At 34.9% G+C, this 23,527-nt stretch overlaps 1 protein-coding gene across 1 annotated transcript in view; it reads left to right on the forward strand.

The window, feature by feature from the left end:
* LOC106057537 (DNA polymerase theta-like) overlaps positions 1-23,526 on the forward strand; it is a 41,925-nt gene extending 18,399 nt beyond the window's left edge. Inside the window, exons 17-30 of the mRNA XM_056033770.1 lie at positions 1,154-3,573; positions 7,158-7,298; positions 7,543-7,647; positions 8,927-9,121; positions 10,967-11,179; positions 12,307-12,434; positions 13,045-13,262; positions 15,670-15,797; positions 16,482-16,631; positions 17,331-17,518; positions 18,082-18,193; positions 18,565-18,689; positions 20,436-20,589; positions 22,430-23,526. Coding sequence (XP_055889745.1) covers positions 1,154-3,573; positions 7,158-7,298; positions 7,543-7,647; positions 8,927-9,121; positions 10,967-11,179; positions 12,307-12,434; positions 13,045-13,262; positions 15,670-15,797; positions 16,482-16,631; positions 17,331-17,518; positions 18,082-18,193; positions 18,565-18,689; positions 20,436-20,589; positions 22,430-22,647 — 4,495 coding nt within the window. The 3' untranslated portion in view covers positions 22,648-23,526. The remainder of the gene's footprint in view (positions 1-1,153; positions 3,574-7,157; positions 7,299-7,542; positions 7,648-8,926; positions 9,122-10,966; positions 11,180-12,306; positions 12,435-13,044; positions 13,263-15,669; positions 15,798-16,481; positions 16,632-17,330; positions 17,519-18,081; positions 18,194-18,564; positions 18,690-20,435; positions 20,590-22,429) is intronic.
* Position 23,527: the final 1 nt, after the last annotated feature.

Consider the following 23,527-nt stretch of genomic DNA (forward strand, 5'->3'; position numbering starts at 1 on the left):
CGAAGTTCAACACCGGACTCTAGCAGAGTTGTGTTTACTGAACGTTTTAAGGCAGCACACAAAACCTCCCAAATACCCCCTCCCCCACTGGTCCACAAATGAAATTGGACCATAGCGCTCCGAGCATGATATGAGCTTGAAGTTGTGTTATACAAAAGCTATTTTAAAATATATATATTTGTAATTTTGCTCTACCAAAGTGTAGAAAGCTGCTTTTCTTCCAACAACTGAAATATTAACCTTTTAATTCCCAATGCCTCTGTAGAAACCCACCTTTGAGATCCTTAGCAAAGTGAGATTACTTTAACAACTATTTAATTGAGATACTATTTGAAGGGGCTGGCGAGGTGGAAGCATTGCTGGAAGAAGTTCCTAGATCTAAAAGAAGATTATGTAAAGAAATCAACATTAATTTGAAGGAGCTACACGTTTCAGTGTTATTTGGGAAGCTTTTTCAGACATACCTACTCTATCTTATCAATAATGAATGCAAACATTTAAAAAAAAAGCTTATATCAACTCACTCTATCTGTCTGGTATAAAGTGTGTACACGTTATTTCTCCCACACCCATTCTCGGATCAAGCTGAAACTTCACACAATTATTCATTGACATAGACAAGACATGAATAAAAAAAAAATTAATCAATCAGACAATTAATTATATTTATTACATTTCATTATGTAAGACTTCTTAGCAGCTGGATTGTTTGTTACAATTTTGTTTCTTTCTTTAAATAGTCTCTATAACTGTTGTCTATAGAAGTTTTTAAATCAATTATTCATCTTTCATGAAATACAATGCTAAAAAAATTAATGTCTAATAAGTTTGGTTGATTTTTGATTTGACATTTAGAGATTTATAAAGTTTCATTAGCTGGTTTAAAAAAAAGGATATATAGATTTCATTTTGTATTTCAGTTTTTTTAGGGTTTTTTTTGTTTTTTTTTTTACCGAAGTCCAGACAAAATAGTTTTAAAAAGAATCTTTACATACATTTGTATGTGATTGTATTGTGGGTATCATCATTATTATGTATGTTGTATTATGTATGTTGTGTGCTGTAATGTTGTCATGTTTTCGTGTATGGGCTGTTATTATTTCTAATTATTCAAAAAAGTTAATGCTACTTTTATTGTGCATTATGTCTGCAGTGAGAAAAAAGAAGATGGTGAAACAGACTGGGAACAGCGTGAGCGCACTAGAGCTAAATGTATTTGGCTGACAGGCAGGAAAGGTGTGACAGAGATGGAGGCTGCCACTGCCATCATCCAGGAAGCCAAGATTATAATACAGGATCATCTTGGAGTCCCTGACATTCACTGGAGCACAAAAGAGGATGACAGCTCAGACAGCCTAGATGTCACTGATGTTGTGTCAGAGAACGAAAATGTTCATGAAGCTATCGGTAATGAGCTGGAATGTGAAGTCATTGTAGACAGTGGAAGCAGCAATGGAATGGATTATAGAGAAAAAAATGATCAAAGCGGAGTAAACAAAAATGATTCTTTAAGAAAATCTAGAAGTTATGTCTCTTTATCTGGATCCAGAAAAATGACAGGAAATATTTCCATGATTAGATCCAGGAGAATTTCAAATAATGTATCTATTTATGTAGCTAGGAGCCAGAAGAAAGGGAACAGACAAAAGTCATTCTATGGACATGTTGTGATCAGTCCACCTGTGGGTGTGAGGATGGACAGAACTTTACAAGACACTTCTGTTATTGACCAGAACTCTATCTGTCAGACCTCTGGTCATAGAGTAAAGGACCTTATTCATGTAAACATTTCCCAACATTCTTCAAATGCTGTAAACAATATCTTGCATTTAACTTTATGTGGTGGGGAAAGCAGTAAGGAATCCTTACCAACTGGCTACAAGCTTCCGCAGACGGAAACCAACTCACCCAAGAACCATACGTTTGATGAGGACAACTTTGAGGAAAGCATAATCCTTGATACGCAGACAGAGAACTTGATACATCTTCACTGCCCTGCAACTGGCACCATCCAGCCTTCACTCACCTCCAAACCTGGTCTGAGGGACCATTCTAAAAGCTCAAATAGTCAGGAGCATCTTGTCTCAGGAGGAGAGAACTCTGCTGTTGTTGATGGCATCAGTTTGTTCAGTGAAAGCTTCAGCTTTTCAAGGAACAAACAAACAGAAGATGCACATGCAACGTCTGTTTATGGGGCTCAGTTGATCCAAGCAGAACCAACACACCACATAGAAGCACACAGTAGTTGCTATTCTTCTGATGCTGTGGACAAAAATGAGCATTTCAGTCGAATAACTTCTAATGCAACACCTACCCACAGCTCAAATACCTCCACTAAAGTCAGTCCAGACTCATCAATTTGTTTAATATCTTCAGCCTGCGAGGCTGCCAATGAAGCCTCTGAGGAGTCGCTGATAGCAGCCAGCAATTTTGATAAGTACGGAGACATAGAGAATGAAGCCAGTGACTGCAGCCATGTTGATAACAGTGACACTTCAGAACTGAGGGAAAGTCATTTAAACCCAAGACAAATGATATCATCTGCTAGTAAATCATTGAACAGTGTATTTGACTCTCCTCTGGATGAAAACATATTTCTGGCCAGTTTCACTCAAGATGAGAAGAGCTCTCCGGCATGCAGAGTTCAGAAAAGATCTCAGTTAATGGACTCATCCAATTCATCTCTGCTCTACTCTACACCTAAAATTTTGGAGAATAGCAGACGTCTGCACAAAGTGGGACTGGCTGGTAAGGAAAATCTGAATCTTGAAGCTAAGAACTCTCTGAAACAGAAATTCAAAGCTTTAGAATCTTTTGATAATGTACAGCTTAGTGATGATATGTTCACTGACTCCCTAACTTCATCTGTTTTAAATAAATTAAAAACTTTGGAACAAGCTCCACCAGCCAACTGTGGGGATGACATTTTTACTGATTCCCTCTCCTCTTCTGTGCTGGACAAAGTTCAAGCCGAATGTGATCATCTGATGGAAGAGGCTAACAACTCTGTTGAGAGCTCCCTCTCGGCATCATTGAATGAACATCAAAGTGAACACAGCCTTTGCTTAGAATCAAACCATCCCTCAGCTCTAGACATGAACGTAACAGGCTCAGACAACAGCGACTGTATTCCCCCTACACCTCCAAACGTGGAGGCTCCTTCCCCATTCAAAGTTTGCTTCCAGTCTCCACCCAGACTTCAAATTTCTCACTCCTCAGCCCATTTCTCTAAGCTCGTCTCTTCTCCCAGAGTCAGTTCTCAAAATGAATCTGGGCAGTGTTTCACGAAGCTGAGGTCAAAATCAAAAGTCGAGAACTTAAAGTTAAATACCACTGCTGTTGATGCAAAGAAAGCAGTGAATTTGTTAACACAGTCTGGCACAGTGTCTCAGAGCCTAACTCAACAGTCTTTCACCATCATAGATGTGTGTGCAAACCAAGGTTTGTTTGAAACATTTCTTAATGAATGGGCAGGTCAGAGCAGTTATGCATTAGCAATAGCCTGTGACAGAAGACCTCCAGAGTTAAAATCTGTTTCTGGACCAACCATTGGTGGAAAGTTTGCAAAAAAATGTAAGTTTAAAAAAAAAAAGAACAGCTTTCTAGTATTTTTAGTATCTTATAGTTAAAATAAAATGGGACACTTCTAATTCAAGTTGATCACTGTTACAACTGAGTAGTGTGGCGCACATGAATGAATATATGATCAGAGAGTAGTAGACTGGATGAGAGTGTTGTGTCATTTAGGAATGTAATTTAGGTGTTGATGAAGCATGGGATGTTGAATTCAGGTTTTTATTTACAGAGGTACGTGTTTGTTGAAACAGCAGCAATCTATTTTTACAAAGCTTATATCAACTCATTCTGTCTGTCTGTTCGTGTGTCTGGTAAAAAGATTGTACACGTTATTTCTTCCAAACCCATTATTGGATCAAGGTGAAACTTAGCACAATTATTCATTGGCATAGACAAGACAGGAATCAATATAAAACAAATAAATTAGTAAATTAATTAAGTAATGGTAATTAATTATTTTGTTTGATACCTACAAGGGTAATTAATTCTTCAGTATTCATAGATACCCTTAAATATATAGAGTTTTGTCCCCTGTCAAGTGGACCAGGCCATCAGTAATATCTTAAAGAAAGAAGAAAAAGCTCCAACAGTCAACTGTCAGATCTTTGACACTCCCTTCACTCTACATGAGCTCAATACTGCCCTAAAAAGCCTCAAGTCAAGAAAATCCCCTGGACCCGATAAAATATCAAATGAAATGATTCGGGGACTAGGACCACAGGCCCAAAACTGTATACTTAACTTTATCAACCATACATGGAAAACTGGAGACATACCACAGGAATGGAGAACCGCAAACATAATGTATTTTAAAGAAAAATAAACCACCTGGAGACCCAAAATGTTATAGACCAATATCTCTAACATCCAACATTGGCAAAATGGCAGAAAAAATTATCAATAACTGACTTTATTGGTGGCTAGAAAGTACTTGCTCTCTCCACAATGCACAAGCTGGCTTCAGGAAAGCAAGTAGAACAGAAGACCACCTCTTTCTTTTTATCCAGGACACAGTAGAAGGGTTTCATGAAAACAAGCACACTACAGCAGTATTTATAGATTTGCAGCAAGCCTATGATAGAGTGTGGAGAAAAGGTCTATTTTTGAAGATGAAAAAAATGGGCATCCATGGAAAAATGTACAGCTGGATCAGGGCATTCTTAAAAAACAGAACCATCCAAACCCGATTCGAAGGTGCCATCTCTAATAAAAAAAGTTTGGAAGAAGGTCTTAGGACTACCACAAGGTTCAGCCCTTAGCTGCACTCTCTTTCTAATCTTCATGAATGACCTCCCAGACCTCATTTCGGTCAATAAGGCACTTTATGCAGAAGACCTTTTAATTTGGACTACAGAGAAATATCCAGTGCTGACTAGATCCAAACTAAATAGAGCCCTCACAACTATCTCCACATATTCAAAATTATGGAAAATGGAAATAAACAAAGAAAAGTCAGTTTATTCAATCTTTAGCCACAGCAACAAAACAGCAAAAAGAAACTACATCCTAAAAATAGACTCAGCCAATAAATAAAGAAGAAAATCCAACATATCTTGGTGTAAAACTAGACCAAAGACTGTCTCTAAAACACTTTATGGCAGATTTGAAAGAAAAGGCATCACAAAGATTAAACATAATAAAACACCTAGCAGGAACATCCTGGGGAGCTAAAAAGAAAACCTTAAGACAGTTATACACTGGATATGTCAGATCTGTAATGGATAACTGTCTCTCCATACAAGTAGCTGCCAACAAAACCTATCAATCATCATTAGATACAATCCAAAACCAAGCCTTGAGGCTATTTAGTGGAGGTATGAGAACTACTCCCACAGCAGCCTGTGAAATAGACTCCAATATTGAACCTCTTAAGTTAAGGCGCAACAGAGCAGCATTAGAAGCTATTGAGAGATACAGAAGGTTGGAGGAAGATCATCCAAATAAATTACTAACTCAGAGAAATAGGAAAAACAACCAAAAAAAGCAAAGGACTCTGATCCAACTTACTGACGAACTAGCCCTAAACACCACCTACCCAATAACAGAGAAAAAATTATCAGGTTTTCAAACATTACACCCGGACTAAACTACAAACAACCAACCATCAAAACACATTTACTAAATAACACCTTAACAAAAGAATCAAATCCACTGGAGCTCAAAGTAGGCACGCTTGAAACAATTGAAAGCTATCAAAAAACAGCTATCCATATTTATACAGACGGATCGGCTTTCAAAGCTACCATCAATGCTGGTCTTGGTGCCTTCCTGGTCTTCCCTAAAAATAAACACTTTGAGATAAGCGCACCCTGTGGCGATTACTGCTCAAACTTCCAAGCCGAAATTGAGGCAATTACCATAGCACTACAGACAGTGGAAAACAAATTATATGAAGGAGTGCAACCACCATCAGATATTGTTGTCTTTACAGACTCCCAACCTACTCTGCAAGCACTTAACAGCAGCACCTCAAACAGCCCAAGAGAGTTGACAACACTCATTGTGATAATCCATCAGATGATATCAAAATAAAATATCAATATCACACTACAGTGGATCCTTAGACACATTGGCATCATGGGAAATGAAAAGGCAGATAAGCTATCAAAGGCAGGTTCATCTATGGAACAACCAGATAGACCTGTTAACTACCTCACCCTAAGGTCAATGTTAGTCAACAATCACAAAGAGGAGTGACTCAACCAATAGGCATCAGGAAACACAGGCAGAGCCATGTATAGAGAAATGACTACGCCTAACAAACTGGACAGTATTAACTCCCCCCCCCCCCCCCCCCCCCCCCCCCCCCCCCCGCAAAGAACAATCTACAATCTACCAACTAAGAACAGGACACACACCACTATTAAATTACCACCTGAACAAAATAAACTCCACACAACTACCCCTTTGCAGACACTGCGCCCACCACTTTGAAACCGTAAGCCATATAATCTTTGAATGCCCCTCCCTAATCCACCTTAGGCAGACCCTACTTCCACTACAGCCCAACATAACCAACACCCTGTACGGCAGTGCTGAACAACTGAAGAAAACAGCACACTTTTTTTCCTTGGCACAGTCTGCAAAAGAGCTCTCAGCTCAGCAGTAATAAAGCTGGCTAGAAGAAGAAGAAGTCCCCTTAGATTATTGAACATGTTAATTCTCCCACACCCATTCTCCAATCTAGTTGAATCTTTAAAGAATTATTTATAGTACCTAACGAAACATAAACTACTTTAAAAATCCACCACTTTGTCAATTAATTACTGATAATTAAATATTTTGTTTGATATCATATAAGGGGAATAAATTCTCCATTATTGAGAGATATAGTTGTAAGTGTGGATTTCTTTACCTTAGATAAGCTTTGTTTTTTGTTTTTTTAAAGATTTTAAAAATTTTCCTTGTGTAGTTTTTATTTTGTGCTTTTTCTTTGTTCAGAAACCTTCTCATAGTAATGGGCTGTATGCCTAACACTGAAACTCTCTAGGACTTTAATAGCTGTCATCCCCTCAGTGGATTAATGCCTTGGATTCTGTGTTTACTGGATACTTTAAAACGAACATATATTTTTTTCCCAGCTAAGAAAGTGAGTGAAATCCAGTCAGAGAGTGTCCATGGTCTACCTGTACCAGAGAGTGATTGTCTTCTTGTTGGTGTGGCAATCTCCTGGGAGAACAGAGATTCCTATTTTATTTCTCTAATGCCAGATGGTTACAAGGGTAAGCAACTCACACCTTCAAATAAGATTATTTATTCTTTTTATTATTTCTTTTTATCTAATATTACCTTTTTTTTTTGTAAAGATATTGGCACAGGAATATGATGGATAGGTCTTGTGTATTTATTAATAAAATATTTATCTCATACATTGCGGCTAAAGTGTAGGATTTAATGATAATACAAGTTTTTTTTATATAATATGTATTTGTGTTATTATTTTATTCTGTTCAATTTTATTGTTAGGTGATTCAGATGCTAATGACACATTGAAAGAACCTGAACTGGACAGCCATCTGACACAGAAGTTTCGAATTGATTCCATTTGTAAAGTTTTGGATACTTTAAATGGTAGGTTTCTAAAGTCCAATTTTCACAAAGCTTATATCAACTCACTCTGTCTGTCTGTCTTGTAAAAAGTTCCTACACATTAGTTCTCCCACACCCAAATTTTACTTGATTGATTAGGTGGTATAAGTTGAAATATTCCCCTTTATTTTTTTAATAAAAGTTTGTAAATAACTTTAAAACCTATATTCATAAGTAAAAAAAAGTTCCCTGGTACATTGGTTACCATATTGGCTTTAGCCCTCAGTTCGAATTCAGGTTGATCACTTTTTAAAATTATAAATACATTTTAAAACCATCACCCAGATACGCTCTTTTTTTCTCCCCCCACCCCTTCCCAACTGGTCCAGACAAGTGATAGGATTGTAGTGTAGTGAGAAAGCTAAAAGCATAAAATTATGCTAAATAAAAACAATTGGTAAAAATATTTTTAATCACACAGATTTATTATTGTTAGTCTAGATCTAGTACATATGTAGTTACATTTTACATGACTGATCCAAACTAATTGAGACAATTGAGATCTAATATCAAAATAAATGTAAAACTTCAAATAATATGAATTTGTATTACAACACAAGAACCCATAGATCTCTTCTAATGTAGTATTTGTATACATATCAGCAATAGTATAATATTGTAGTTATATTGATGAAACATAAATAAGATCCATCGTTTTGTGTTATAGTGACTAAGGCCTTTTAGCCTATGACTCTATCAGTTCTATCAACTCCCTTTTACTTAAACCTATTACATCTCTGACATGATTGTAGGCATCTGAAACGTCATGACATAAGTAACTTTATTGATCGAAAAAAAAGTTTTTCAGTTCAATTATACAGGTGTAGTAGCTATGATAGATTTAACCAATCGTATCGCTTCATTCTTACAGTAGCTGTTAGGCTTAGTGACGGTCTAGTCCAGAGCTTTGGTAAAGCTAATGAAACGTCATGACATAAGTTACTTATTGATCGAAAAAAAGTTTTTCAGTTAATGATACAGGACATGTACAAATCTTACACTTTTTGATACTGTACTAGATTAAACATGTGCATCTGAAAAGTAATTTAAGTAATAAGAATAAGTAGATGTTTGATTATTTTATTACTTGTTGGCTTTCAGCCCAAGAGGTGTGTAGGCCATGCAGCCTTAAAAAAAAATCAATTCCTATTTTTAAATTAAAGATTTACTAAAATAAAGCAGTAAAACATGAAGGCATCTTTTGAATAATCAAAATGGAAGACTATTTAAATTATACATTCTGAATGTAATGTGTCACCAGGTACCAAGAGGCAGAAAGTTGCAATCTACGATGCCAAGACAGTGTACAAGTATTTAGCTACTACACTTGGCGTCTCTCTACTACACTGTGAAGATCCACGCATAGCAGACTGGTTGAGAGAACCCACGTCAAGACTAAAGAACCTTCATAGAATGACAGCTAGTCATTGTCCAGAAGAACTGGCTCTGTTAGACTGTAAGTTTCTGGCAATACAATTTTTGAAATAAAAACTTGAAAGCAAAATTAAACACACACCTTTAAAATGAAAGGACACAATTTTGGTTGAATACAAATAAATTGTGATTGTCTAAAAATAAATTTTGGAGCTAGTTAGAGGAAAAAAAATGTTCTGTAAGCTTCTTTAAAGGGAAACTTCGATGGTTTGTCAAATTTGAGTTATTGACATTTTTAATTTCTGTGTAAAGGTGTAATAGTAAACATTTTACCATTTTTATTTAAATGCTTAGAAACGTTTATATTTAATAAATTAGTCAATAAATTCTTGACATCTAAAAAAAATGGGGTTCTTAGAGTATAGGGCGCTCTAACTCCAAACCCGGGTAGATGAGGCTCGTTAGCTAGGGATAGCAGTTCAACTAGGACTGAAAACTCAGAAAATAAACACCTGCTGCCTTGCAGATGATCTTGGATGATCAAAGGCTTTGGGAGCACTCCCAAAAAAAAAAGCAGGTTGAAGCCGGAGTCAAAGGACCTCCTGGCACACAACACATTGAGATGCAATCTTAAGTCAATAGATAAAATTAATAGGTTTGTGTGACGTCACATAGAAACCCGGTGAAAGTCTGACTGTTTTGAATGCGCAGAAAAATTATATCAGAAAAACATCAATTACTAACTTATTATTGCAAATAAAAAAAAAGAATATATTCATCTGTAAATCAAAACGCATATAAAAAATTGTCAAAACCATCAGAGTTTCCCTTTAAGGGTGCATAAAAACACTAACAAATAAATTATACAAATTCATTGATAAAATAGAGAAAAAAAAAAATATTAGCTCATTATTTCTTGTCTTGTTCATGACACCTGCAACATTTCAAAGAAAGTTCTCTCCATTTCTGTCTGTCTTGAGCAGAATTTCTAACAGCTTCCTAAGAAAGAGGATTAAACATTTTTTTTTGGTTGTGCATGATGCTCTAAAAATGACGTAATAGCTTTTAGTTTTTCTTATTATGAACAGGATATAATAATTTGTTTAATGCAGTGAGAGCTATGAAGCTGTAATGACTTGTCTGTTCCTATTTGAATATGTTTCATAGATCTATTTGAAAAATTCACTTTGAGCACTGGACATGGAACACTTTGATTAGATGAGCTCAGTTCATAATATAAACAGGCATAGTTGTTCCACAAATGGCAATATTCAATAGTATAGAATTTAATTGAATAAATTAATATATATTCATGTAACTAAAATATTTATTGTGGAAAGGCTGATTGACCACATGACACTTATTATCCATTGGTCACAAAAATCATACATTTTACATTATCCTGCTCAAGGACTGGTAAGACTCAAACATAAATTTTTATTTACATGGTTGAATGTTGAAGAAAATGTTTTTAACCATTGCCAAAAAAACAGAAGAATTTCAAACCATCCTCCTGAAGGATAACTAACTTAGACTTAAAAACCTCCTGTACAATTGGGCACACTCTCTTCACGGAGATCAGTCTTAGGCAGCTTCCACAACCTCTTCTTCCCAGCTGGTGCCCACAGATTTTAGGTCTTCTAAGAAGTTTCTACGCCATGTTACACAGACGACCTTGTTTTTGCTTTCCTATTTTCAGCTTGCATGCTATGGTTGACTTTGCTAAACGTTATTCCTCCTTCGAATTTCAAATGGCGTTTCACTCAGGGGATGAGTGCCCGAGCTGGAAAAGGGACTTCTCTATTGCTGACATTATCTTCTCAATCTTTCTTATGGATTGCTTTGTCTCAAGCACAACTTTTTTTTATCAAATAGTTAAATGTTGTCAATTTTAAATGTTCAGCTTCCTGCCAATGTTTGATTGCAGGTATTGGTGGCATGCAGGGCTATCAAAGTCTGGGTGTGGACATCAAGAGTTCTGTGTCCCCCCGTATCAGGGCTTGCACTGAATGTGTCCTCACCATGAAACTCATGACCAAGTACCGCAGCTTGCTGGCTGAGGATCACCTCCTATCTGCATTTACTGACATTGAGATGCCATCTTTGATTACCCTAACCAGGATGGAGCTGAATGGGTTTGGTCAGTATTTATTGCTCCTTTTTTACAAAGCTTATATCAACTCTGTCTCTCTGTCTGATACAAAGTTTGTATACATTATTTTTCCCTCACCAATTTTTGGATCAAATTGAAACCTTGTGCAATTATGCATTTGCATGAACAATACATTATTGGAGGCGCTGTGGCTGAGCGGTAAAGCGCTTGACTTCCAAACCAGAGACTGGGGTTCGAATCCTGGTGAAGACTGGAATTTTTAATTTTGAATCTTCGGGCGCCTCTGAGTCCACTCAGCTGTAATGGGTACTTGACGTTAGTTTGGGAAAAGTAAAGTCGTGCTGGCCACTTGACACCCTCGTTAACCGTAGGCCACAGAAACAGATGACCTTTACATCATTTGCTCTATAGACCACAAGGTCTGAAAGGGAAACTTTATGGACAAGACATAAATAATAGTAATAAAAAAGTAACCAATTAGTCAATTAATTACTGGTAATTGATTATTTTGTTTGATACCAATAAACAATTCACCAATATGGCTAAGTATCTAGGGTTTCATCGACTTAGATAATTGAACATGTTATTTCTCCCACAACCATTCTTGGATGAAATTGAAACTTTTAAACAATTATTTGTTGTACCTAACAAAACATGAATCAATTAAAAAATTAACCAGTTATTCGCTTCGGAACCTGGGATCCTGGGTTCGAATCTCGGTGAAGACAGTGATTTTGAATTTCGGGATATTTGGGATGCCCCTGAGTCCACCCAACTCTAATGGATGAATACCTTTAGTTAGGGAAAGCTATAGCGGTTGTTTGTTGTGCTGGCCACATAATACCCTGCTTGTTAACCATTCACCAAAGAAACAGATGACCCCAACATTATCTACCCTATAGATCACAAGGTTCTTAAGGGGAACTTTACCTTAGTTATAAATGTGGAGTTTTTCCCTTTGATTAGCTTTGTTTTTTTTGTTGTTTTTTTTTAAGATTTTTTATATTTTGCTTCTTTGTGTTATGATTTAGAGTTTTACTTTTTTTTTCAGAAGCAGATTAGAGCCTTTTTTTTTTCAAATTTGTCTTTAAAATAATATCTTTGTTGTGGTTTCTAGGACAGGACAACTTATATTCTTGTTTCTTTATGTCCAGGCATTAGCTCTGATGAGATTGAGAGGCAGAAGACTTTGATGCTGGCCAAGCTGACCGCTCTTGAAGAAAAAGCTTACAGCCTTGCCGGCCATGTGTTTTCTCTTACATCAACAGAGGATGTTGCCAAGGTGAAGGACAATGTTATTCTTATATACTGCTGTATGTGGGTGTGTTTCAAATATAATTTAATCTTTCATTGCTGTTTAAATAAAAAAAAACCACTGTTTGTTGAGAAATTTGAAATAATTCAATTCATATCCTAAACTTACATTATGTTTGTGTAGAGCTTTAAATAGATTTAATTATTGATATTATTTATATTTTATGCACTTTGCAAGCAGATCACAATTTCCAGTGGTATAGTTGTTTTGTAATGGTCCACAAAGGCACATTCACCAAATTTTTGTCTCAAATGTGTGTAGCCTGTGGGTAATAACACTGGCCCAAAAACTAATTTAAAAAAAAATCATATTTATTTTAATTCCTTCTGATTGAGAGATTTTACAAGAGCTTGCAAAGAATAACAAAATGATTCGTTTGGTTTTCATGAACTGTAAATAAATTGATATTGTATTACTAGACAATAAACATCAACAACCTCTTTGACTTCTACTTCCATCAATCCTCAACAGAATTTATAGGTTCTAGCACTGAACATATTGATTGACTTTGCATACTGTTGCTAAATATTTTTTATATATATATGATTTTTTGTTTCATGACTTTTTTTTTGTTCAGGTTTTGTATATTGAATTGCGACTTCCTGTCAATGGGGAGCCAGTCAAGGCAAATTCTCGTCTTGCATCTGCCAGAGGCAGATCTCCAGTTAGAAGCACGAGTAAAGAGACACTTGAAAAACTTGAACACCTTCACCCCTTGCCATCAATTGTTCTGGAATGGAGAAGACTTAGCTCTGCACTCTCAAAATCACTTTTTGCATTGCAGAAATCTGTTAGGTACCATAATAATGATAACAATAATAATAATTATTATCTTATAGATCCCTTTTTTACAAAATACATTGTGATTATAGTTGTGTTGTTTTAATGTGGTATGCTCCTTATTTAACTGTGAAAATAGATATACATTTTCAGATTTTTAAAATGTGAATTACTGTCATATCATTTCATGTCATCTGTGTATGAAGTTTCAAAATATTCACATGTAAACTTTTGCCTGATTGAAGAGGTGCAATGGACTATGGGTAAAGATTTGGGCTGCAATGGACTATGGGTAAAGATTTGGGCTGCAATGGACTATGGGTAAATATTTGGGCTGCAATGGACTATGGGTAAAGATTTGGGCTGCAATGGACTATGGGTAAAGATTTGGGCTGCAATGGACTATGGGTAAATATTTAGGCTGCAATGGACTATGGGTTAAGAATTGGGCTGCAATGGACTATGGGTAAAGATTTGGGCTGCAATGGACAATGGGTAAAGATTTGGGCTGCAATGGACTATGGGTAAAGATTTGGGCTGCAATGGACTATGGGTAAAGATTTAGGCTGCAATGGACTATGGGTTAAGAATTGGGCTGCAATGGACTATGGGTAAAGAATTGGGCTGCAATGGACAATGGGTAAAGATTTGGGCTGCAATGGACTATGGGTAAAGATTTGATCTGCAATGGACTATGGGTAAAGATTTGGGCTGCAATGAACAATGGGTAAAGATTTGGGCTGCAATGGACTATGGGTAAATATTTGGGCTGCAATGGACTATGGGTAAAGAATTGGGCTGCAATGGACTATGGGTAAAGATTTGGGCTGCAATGGACTATGGGTAAAGATTTAGGCTGCAATGGACTATGGGTTAAGAATTGGGCTGCAATGGATTATGGGTAAAGAATTGGGCTGCAATGGACAATGGGTAAAGATTTGGGCTGCAATGGACTATGGGTAAAGATTTGATCTGCAATGGACTATGGGTAAAGATTTGGGCTGCAATGGACAATGGGTAAAGATTTGGGCTGCAATGGACTATGGGTAAAGATTTATGCTGCAATGGACTAGGGGTAAAGATTTGTGCTGCAATGGACAAAGGGTAAAGATTTGGGCTGCAATGGACTATGGGTTAAGAATTGGGCTGCAATGGACTATGGGTAAAGAATTGGGCTGCAATGGACTATGGGTAAAGAATTGGGCTGCAATGGACAATGGGTAAAGATTTGGGCTGCAATGGACTATGGGTAAAGATTTGATCTGCAATGGACTATGGGTAAAGATTTGGGCTGCAATGGACAATGGGTAAAGATTTGGGCTGCAATGGACTATGGGTAAATATTTGGGCTGCAATGGACTATGGGTAAAGAATTGGGCTGCAATGAACTATGGGTATAGATTTGGGCTGCAATGGACTATGGGTAAAGATTTAGGCTGCAATGGACTATGGGTTAAGAATTGGGCTGCAATGGATTATGGGTAAATAATTGGGCTGCAATGGACAATGGGTAAAGATTTGGGCTGCAATGGACTATGGGTAAAGATTTGGGCTGCAATGGACTATGGGTAAAGATTTGATCTGCAATGGACTATGGGTAAAGATTTGGGCTGCAATGGACAATGGGTAAAGATTTGGGCTGCAATGGACTATGGGTAAAGATTTATGCTGCAATGGACTAGGGGTAAAGATTTGGGCTGCAACGGACTATGGGTCAAGATTTGGGCTGCAATGGACTATTGGGTAAAGAATTGGGCTGCAGTGGACTATGGGTAAAAATTTGGGCTGCAATGAACTAGGGGTAAAGATTTGGGCTGCAATGGACAATGGGTATAGATTTGGGCTGCAATGGACTATGGGTAAAGATTTGGGCTGCAATGGACTATGGGTAAAGATTTGGGCTGCAATGGACTATGGGTAAAGATTTGGGCTGCAGTGGACTATGGGTAAAGATTTGGGCTGCAATGGACTATGGGTAAAGATTAGTGCTTTCATACTTTCATATCTTTATCCAGATGAAAGTTGTCATGCTTATTTAAAACATATAAGGAAGCCTCTTAATACTTTAATGTGTATTAGACAATTTTTTTTTTAAAAACTATTGATAGTTGGTCATTGTGTTAGTCACATTAACCCTTCTTAACTGTTGGCCACAGAAACAATGTAGTCTAAAGATAAAATTTACATATTTTAAACTATTAAAGCTAATTTGATTGTGGTTTCTTATTTTTGGACCACTGTTGTGTTTCCCACTTTTTATTAAAATGTATCCCGTATTGTATTTTATTTTTTGAATACTATTTAGTAGGCTATATACAAAGATTTTATTACCTTTGCTTAGTAGTGAAAATGTGGCAATGTGTTGTTGCAACAATAGTAATTTTCGTTTTCTGTTAGAAACTTTGTTGACTCTGATCCACAGACCTTGTGTGAAACTCCACATGGGTCGTGTCTTTGGAGACTGCCAGCTGTTTACAGCTACTGGTCGTGTCAGTATGGCTGAGCCTAACCTGCAGAACATACCCAAGGATTTCTCTTGTAAACTTTCAGGTCAGAACAAATAGTGATTTGAAAATATTTAGAATAAAACCAAATAAATAGGCTTCTTAGAACATACCCAAGGATTTCTCTTGTAAACTTTCAGGTCAGAACAAATAATGATTTGAAAATATTTATAAATAAAACTAAATAAATAGGCTTCTTTTTCTTTTCTATCTACTAAAACAATTTTTAAAAAATTATCATTTCTTAATGTTAAATCCTCTTGATGTTAGCATGTCCAGAGTGAACTGGTACACTTGACAGGTTAAAGATAACCAGCTAATAATAACTAAAAAAAAATAATTCTTGAATATTTTTGCATTTTCAGAGGCATTTATTATGAGAAGAAATTAAAATTGTCAAAGAATATTTGAAGCATAAAATCAAACTTTTTTTTTTCCAATGTTAGGGTTAGGGTTAGATTATTGTAGATTTTCAACCCTAAACTAAGCAAAGTTCAGTCGATCACTTTATTTTCATCTTAAGAACTTGAATCTAGGATGTTTTGCTAAGCAGCAAAATGCTTACTCTCTCTAGTCATCCCTAATGGCATACAAAATATTTTTTATTTCTTGTGGCTAAGAGTATACTATGTTATTCTTATTTAATAAACAACAGATGTTCCTTCAAAAAAAAAAAGAAGATATTTAATGTTTATTATTTTATAAACGACTAATATTTATTCCTCATCAGATTTGTTGACAAGAAGCTCAAGTAACAACGTATGTACAACAAGAGAGAAAACCAGTAAGCAGGCCAGTAAGATGTTATCAGCCAGCAGCACCAATGAAAGTGTCATAGCTGCTCCAATTAGTATGAGATCAATGTTCATACCTTTTGCAGGTAACTATTACATTTTTTATTTTATAATTATTGCTTTTATATAGCGCTACTTTCATGCTTATAGCATGCTCAGAGCGCTCTAGTCCAATCTCATTTGTGGACCAGTTGAGGGGGGGGAGGGGGTACTCTAGGAGTAGGTGTTCCGTGCTGCCTTTAGGTGCTCAGTAAATACAACTCTGCCCGAGCCTGGTGTCGAACCTCTAGCCCCCTTCATAGGTAGTCAAGACAAGTCAAGTTAAAGTGTACTTAGCCACTAGACCACGCTTCCCACTATATTAGTGAGATATTAGTGAAGAGCATATGATTTGCATTGGTTTGAATGTTTCATTTTGTGTGTGTCTGTTCTGGTCTCCAAGCTTTTAAAACTTGTTTTTCCCTTTTTCTTTGCTTCACAAATATGTTTTTCATATCCCCCATTTCCCTCTAGCAGTTGATGAAATAACTTAGACTTAGTAAGAGCAGAATTGATTTGAGTCTCAATATTAACAACTAATCACAATTCATCATTTCTGTGGCATTTTACATCTTGATAGTTATATTATGTTCGGAGGTATTCTCTTTGAATACAGGGTGTTAAAAAAATTGAGAAAAAAAAGAATCATTTGGACTAGAGAACATAAAAGTTATTGCTAAAAAGATCAAATAAGGCTTACGCTGAGAAAGTGACTGACTGTTGTAAATGTTTTGGTCTCTGTTCAGGTGGACTGCTGCTAGCAGCGGATTACTGCCAATTGGAGCTTAGAATTTTCGCCCACCTTTGTGCCGACCCCAAGTTGTCCTCTGTACTTAATACCACTGGTGTTGATGTGTTCAACATGATAGCTGCTGAAATGAAATCTGTGGATGTTGATCATGTGACCACTGAGTTCCGGCAGCAAGCAAAGCAGGTGAGTTTACACACACACACATACACCACCCCCCAACTAGATCTAGAAGAAATGCACTTTCAACCTCCTGTAAATCAAATGTATGAATTAGTTGTATGGTGAATGACTTAATTAAAACCCAAAGTTTTTTTAGATTAAAATATTTAGGAGAAAAAATGGTGAGAGAATTTATATGTTTACTTATATTCCAATGATAGACTGATAATCACCAATTACGCAGTAGACATTTTTAGTTTGTTTTCCTCCAGAGTAGAATCCTTCTCTCTAGCTTAAAGCAATGCATTAATGGAAATCTTCCTGCTAACTCCTAACCTGAGTGGTGGCTTCCCACTTACAAACTTTAAAAAAAAAAAAAAAAAAAGCAGCAAATAATCTTCACAAATAGATTCAATACAAAAGCCCATTCACCAATAGTGGCTGTAAAAAATAAATTAGTCAATGAAATTAAAAAGCTTTTTTCTATGAGCTAAAGCTCATGTGAAGTTGATACAAATTTAGTTCATAAAATTACAAACAAATTGTTTTCTATTGCTTTTCAATATTTTACTTTGATATCTTGCCAGGTTTGCTATGGCATGCTGTACGGCATTGGAGCTAAAGCTCTTGGCCAAAAGCTAGAAGTGGATGAAAATGATGCTCATATGTTTATGGAGACTTTTAAAAATAAATATCTGGGTAAGGACTTACTTATAAGAAGAAACATTAAATGTTGGTCACATAATGTGCCCTTTTTTAAAATAAAACAAATTATTTATGTCAATGAAAGTTTTATAACTTTATAAATTAGTTAGTCAATTAAATTTCAATGTGATATTTTCTGCAAATGACAGATTTAGTGAAATACAGAATTAATTATCCATGATATCAGCGGATGCATATGCAGTTGGAATTTAATTAATGTTTGGCATAAAACTTATTTGGCATTATAAAATAATTTTCAACAATTTTTATTTTCAAAATTATCTGTCAGTAATGTAGTTTATTGTAATTTAAAGTATAGAATATAGAGTTAATATTTGTGAAAAAATTTTTTCTCTTCCTACTAGGTATTAAAAAGTATCTGAAGGAGACAATAGAGTTTTGTCAAAAGAATGGCTTTGTTAAAACTATCTTTAACAGGAGACGTTATTTACCTTCAATCAAAAGTCAAAATATTCACATAAGAGCTCAGGTAAATTAGAACTAGAAAAATAGGTGAAGCACCATTCAATCTAGGCATTTCTATGTGAATCTATTCATTTTCCTTAATTAGAGGTCTACTACTATAATAATAATAATCTTTATTGTCCGTAAGGAAATTTGTCTTACAATTTGTGCAGTACACCAAACAAACATTATAACTATAAAAAAACTAAATGTATATTCACACAAGACTCACTCAATTTACATGTGAAAAGTTTATATCAGATTGTTTCTATTTAATGATTTGATTGCCAGGGAAACAAAAGAGCGTTTGTGTCTGTCTTTGCTATCTGTGTCTTGTATCTCTTTTGTGATGGTAAAATCCTGACCCAAAGGGTGATTTTTTATTTCTATATCATTAGTTGTTCTAATTCATTCTACATAAGAAAAATAAAATGCAAATGTTGACATCCTATGTCATATTCACCTTGCAGTGATGCTGAAAGTATATTAAGGCTTTTCATCGCCTCTGACGATAAATGAGGTGTGCAGTATTTCACATGGCTACGCAACCCTAGCTGCAACCTATGGCCATTTCTAGCACAGACATAACTGTTGCCCGCGGATCGTTGATTTAGGTTTTCCTTTCGCCATTTACATCTATCTTCAGCAGTGGATTTTTTTGGACTTGAATATGTATCTCACGGCCTATTTAATAAATCTCTTGCTGCCTTGTTTTTAAGCTGGCTGCAACCAGTTGCCATCTTCTATGTAAGTCAAAGCAAGTTTGCATCGAGGCTGGTTTTTAAAGGTATAAAATGTATAAGACACTTTTGAATCAGTTGTTCATTAATTATCAGAAGTGTTAAACCAAAACTGAAGCTAGTTTTTGGGCCAAATCAAGTTTGTTAAAAAGTTTTTGCTTTTCATTCAAAACTCCAGGAAATCAATTTACTCTCATTTTAAGGACACACTGTTCTATATATTTTTCTGAGGGAAATTTGTATGCACATAAAGCATGTTAAGATTTGTGATGCAAGCTGGTGGTGGTAATTATTTCCAGGCCTAATGACTTTATATCTTTCACTAGTGCTATTGCTACTCTATATTTGAACCTTTTTATTTTTTAGATTTTGTGTTGCCAGTAATAGTGTCTCTAGCCAAATCTAGACACCTAGCTAAGGCATATCTATTTATCACTTCTGAAAACTTTTTTTTAAACAATTTTTTTAGTTTAAAATTAAAGGACTAAATTACACAATTTTTGACTATGTTAAAAGTGTTATATCATAATAATAAGAATAAAAATCCTGTGAGTGACTATTTGAGTAGGAAACATACATTTTAAATTTTCTTAAAATTATGTTATCATTAATTTGAATGTTGATAAAAATTAATTTGCAGAGTAGTTACTTTACAAAAATATTGTTGTTGCATTTTCAGTTGACAGGAATAAAAAGAGGAGAGTAGTTGTATAAATTTTTTCAGACTTTTAGCCTGCACTAAATATTTTTAAAAGTTAGGTCAGCATAGAGATGTGAAATACTGCACACTTTATTAATCTTTACCTCCAGAAGTGATTACTATATTTAAAGTTAAATGGTCATTTGAACTTATTTGTAATATTTTGTTCAGTAAAAATAGATACAAGTAAACATATTAAAATCAAAATTATTATATCTAAAAAAAATTTTACACTAATTTTCTTATACCTTGATATCAATTGTATTATCTTTCTGACCCATATTTACATTTTTACTTGGACAACTAAAGTATCTTCAAATTGTATTTGCAGGCAGAGAGACAGGCTGTGAATACAACCATCCAAGGCTCTGCTGCAGACTTGGTGAAGATTGCCATGGTAAACATTGACAAGACTCTGTCTCAGTTGTTTCCCTCCACACAGTGGAGTCATACACAAGTGCAGTCACAAGTGCATTCACACCAAAGTAAGTTGTCATGATAAGTTTTGACACTCAACACAATGTAAGGAACAAAGATTGCTCATAGCAGACTACTATGGGCAGTAGTGCTTTAGTAAAAAGTAGTAAAGTATCTTCCTTTCAGACCTTATGATCTATAGGGCAGATGATGTAAAGGTTTCTTTGGCTGATGGTTAATGAGGGTATCATGTGGCCGGCACAACAACTAACCACTTTACTTTTCTACTTATGTCAGGTACCTATTAAATTAGGGTGGACTCAGGGAATCTCACTCTTCACTGATATTTGAACCCGGGACCCCTCAGTTCAGAAGTCAAGTACTTTACAACTTGGTCACCATGCCCCATAGTAGTGCTCTACTGAGAGTAGAAATGATACTACAGCAGTAGCAACTGCTAATATGTCTATTAGGTAGCACTGACAAAGATGTATTTTAAGATTGTACACAAATTTCTAAGATACATCTCAATGTATGCAGTCCGGTCCTGTAGTATATATGATAAATGCACACCTCATAGTAATCATAGTATCATAAATGTCATGTTACCCTCCCCTAAAAATATCAGTACTAGTAAAATGCTGTTATAATTTTTTTATGTTTTCATGACTGTAAGATCTATGCTAATGAAAACTAGCATAAAATCAAGTAATTACATGTAGATAAAAATAAATAATGTCAGAACAGATTTGGTTTGTAGGTAAATGTTTCTAAAAAAACATTCAATTAATAGGTTCACAGTTTATTAATATGGATAAAAAAAATTACTTTAGTTTGTTACTTCTTTGTTTGTTTGTTTTTTTTTCATTCTCATTATTCAACTGGAGTTTGGGTTAGGTTCTTATTCTTTGATATGAAAATGTAATAACATTTGACAGAGATGCTCAATTAATACTGTTTGGCTGTCTTGTCACTTAAGTTTGCTTTGACAGTTGGATCTGATAATTAGATCACATTGTAGCCTGATCATGTTGTCCTAATTAATCAGATTTTACTATATAATAGGATTTGTTTCCATGCTAAGGATTCGGTCAGTATAAGCGACTTGTCCAGTTAACTGGTGGTTTTAGTAACCAGATTTGATTGTATTTAGAAGTCCAATTTTCTGATTTCTGTACTGATCTTGGGGCATCTTAAGAAACATTGTAAAGGAAGTTCTTTGTTAACTGAGTTTAGTCCCAAGGAATTTTTTTTTGTGTTTCTACTTGGTATCTATTTAGCTGTTTCACAAATAAAATATGTTTTTAATTTTCTCAACTTAAACTTGTGGACACACTAGCAACACTATCTTTGCTTCCATCTCAATGTCCCAATTGAAAAGGATCTCTTGAAATAAAGATGAGATCAATTAAAAATGAAAGGACTTCTCATCTTGTTATGGAGTATGTCTGTGTGTGGGTGTGTGTTTCTATGGTGATGGTGAGAAGAAGCTAGCGCTTGATTGGTGGACTATGCAGTGTGAATGATGCAAGATAAGTGGCATTGTCATCAGCTGTATTGGTTAGGACAGAATACTCCAGGTTTCCAGAGTGATAAGATGTGTTTTTGTAGTGAGTTAGATTGTATAGAAAATACCTTTTATATTATTACTAAAGACTAAAGTCATCATTTATTTATTTAATCTCATCTCAAGCTAAAATTGTTTAACTTGTAACGAAAGTTTTGTATAGTATTGTTCACAAAGAAGTTATTTCAAGTTTTGCAAGTTAAAATATATTAGGCCTTCAGCGATTTAGTTGTCTAACAGCAGTTTGGTGCATCAAGTCAACAACCGACAACAATACATCTACCTCTAAATATTCAACATTTAAGTGTATTACAACTGTGTTTCTCTGTATCAATCTGTAGGTAGCAGAAGTAAAGACCAGAGTCTTGCTGAAGGAGGTTATCTGGTCCTACAGCTTCATGATGAACTGATTTATGAAGTCTCTTCACATTTAGTTCCAGAGGTGGCCAGGATCATCAAAAAAGAGATGGAAACAGCCATCAGGCTAAATGTTTGTTTGCCAGTCAAGATCAAGGTAGGGCCAAGCTGGGGTCAGCTTAAGGATTATCAAATGGATTAATAGTTTTGGCTATTTATTGGCTGTGATATTCAAATTATTATATATTAATGAAATGAAATTGACAATTGTAATACCAATAGAATGATCAGCTATTTAAAAGAAAATGATATTATCTGTATTTAAATATTGAACATTTTGTAAAAGACTGATAGATGTTTTTATGCTACAGAATATTTTATTTGTAGCCATTTTGATCTTTACTTATTGTTATATATAAATTATAACACTTTTCACATACCATTTACCATCTTACAAATTGAATTGTATTATATCATGTCAACTCTATTGTCTTTCCATGTATATTAGGAAAGAAAGAAAGTAATATTTATTGAATGAATGTTTGGGCAGAACAAAAGTTTATTGGTGTTTTTTAAATTAAAACTAATTGTAAATCTGTATTTAAATTAGAGCTCACTTATTGATCATAATTTTCATTTTTTAATGAATTAAATGACACATGTGAGTAGAGTCTTTCTATCATTCCTGGACTATTTTTTTTTTACATCTATTCAACTCATATCTTCATGGAACAGGTAAAAAATGTTCCATTTTATTTAAACCAACATTCATTAGTTATTAAGAGAATAATTTCTCTATAAGTTGTATAAAGAAAGTATCTTATTATTTTTTTTAAAGTATTTTTTAAAATGTTTTTCTTGTTTCAAATTTTGGGAAATTTGTCTTTAAAATGAATTTGACAATGTAGTTTTAATCTTTTATTTTATTTTTAATTCTTAACATGTCATTATAGTAAGAATTTCAGCAACTGAATTCCTTTCAATTGTTTTTACTCATATTTATTATTGTACAAAGTAATATACACAGTTTCTATTCAGTATTTGTATACATCCAGATCATTATAATAATGTTATGTTCAATA

This window comes from Biomphalaria glabrata, chromosome 6 (assembly GCF_947242115.1).
Source record: "Biomphalaria glabrata chromosome 6, xgBioGlab47.1, whole genome shotgun sequence".
NCBI lineage: Eukaryota > Metazoa > Mollusca > Gastropoda > Planorbidae > Biomphalaria > Biomphalaria glabrata.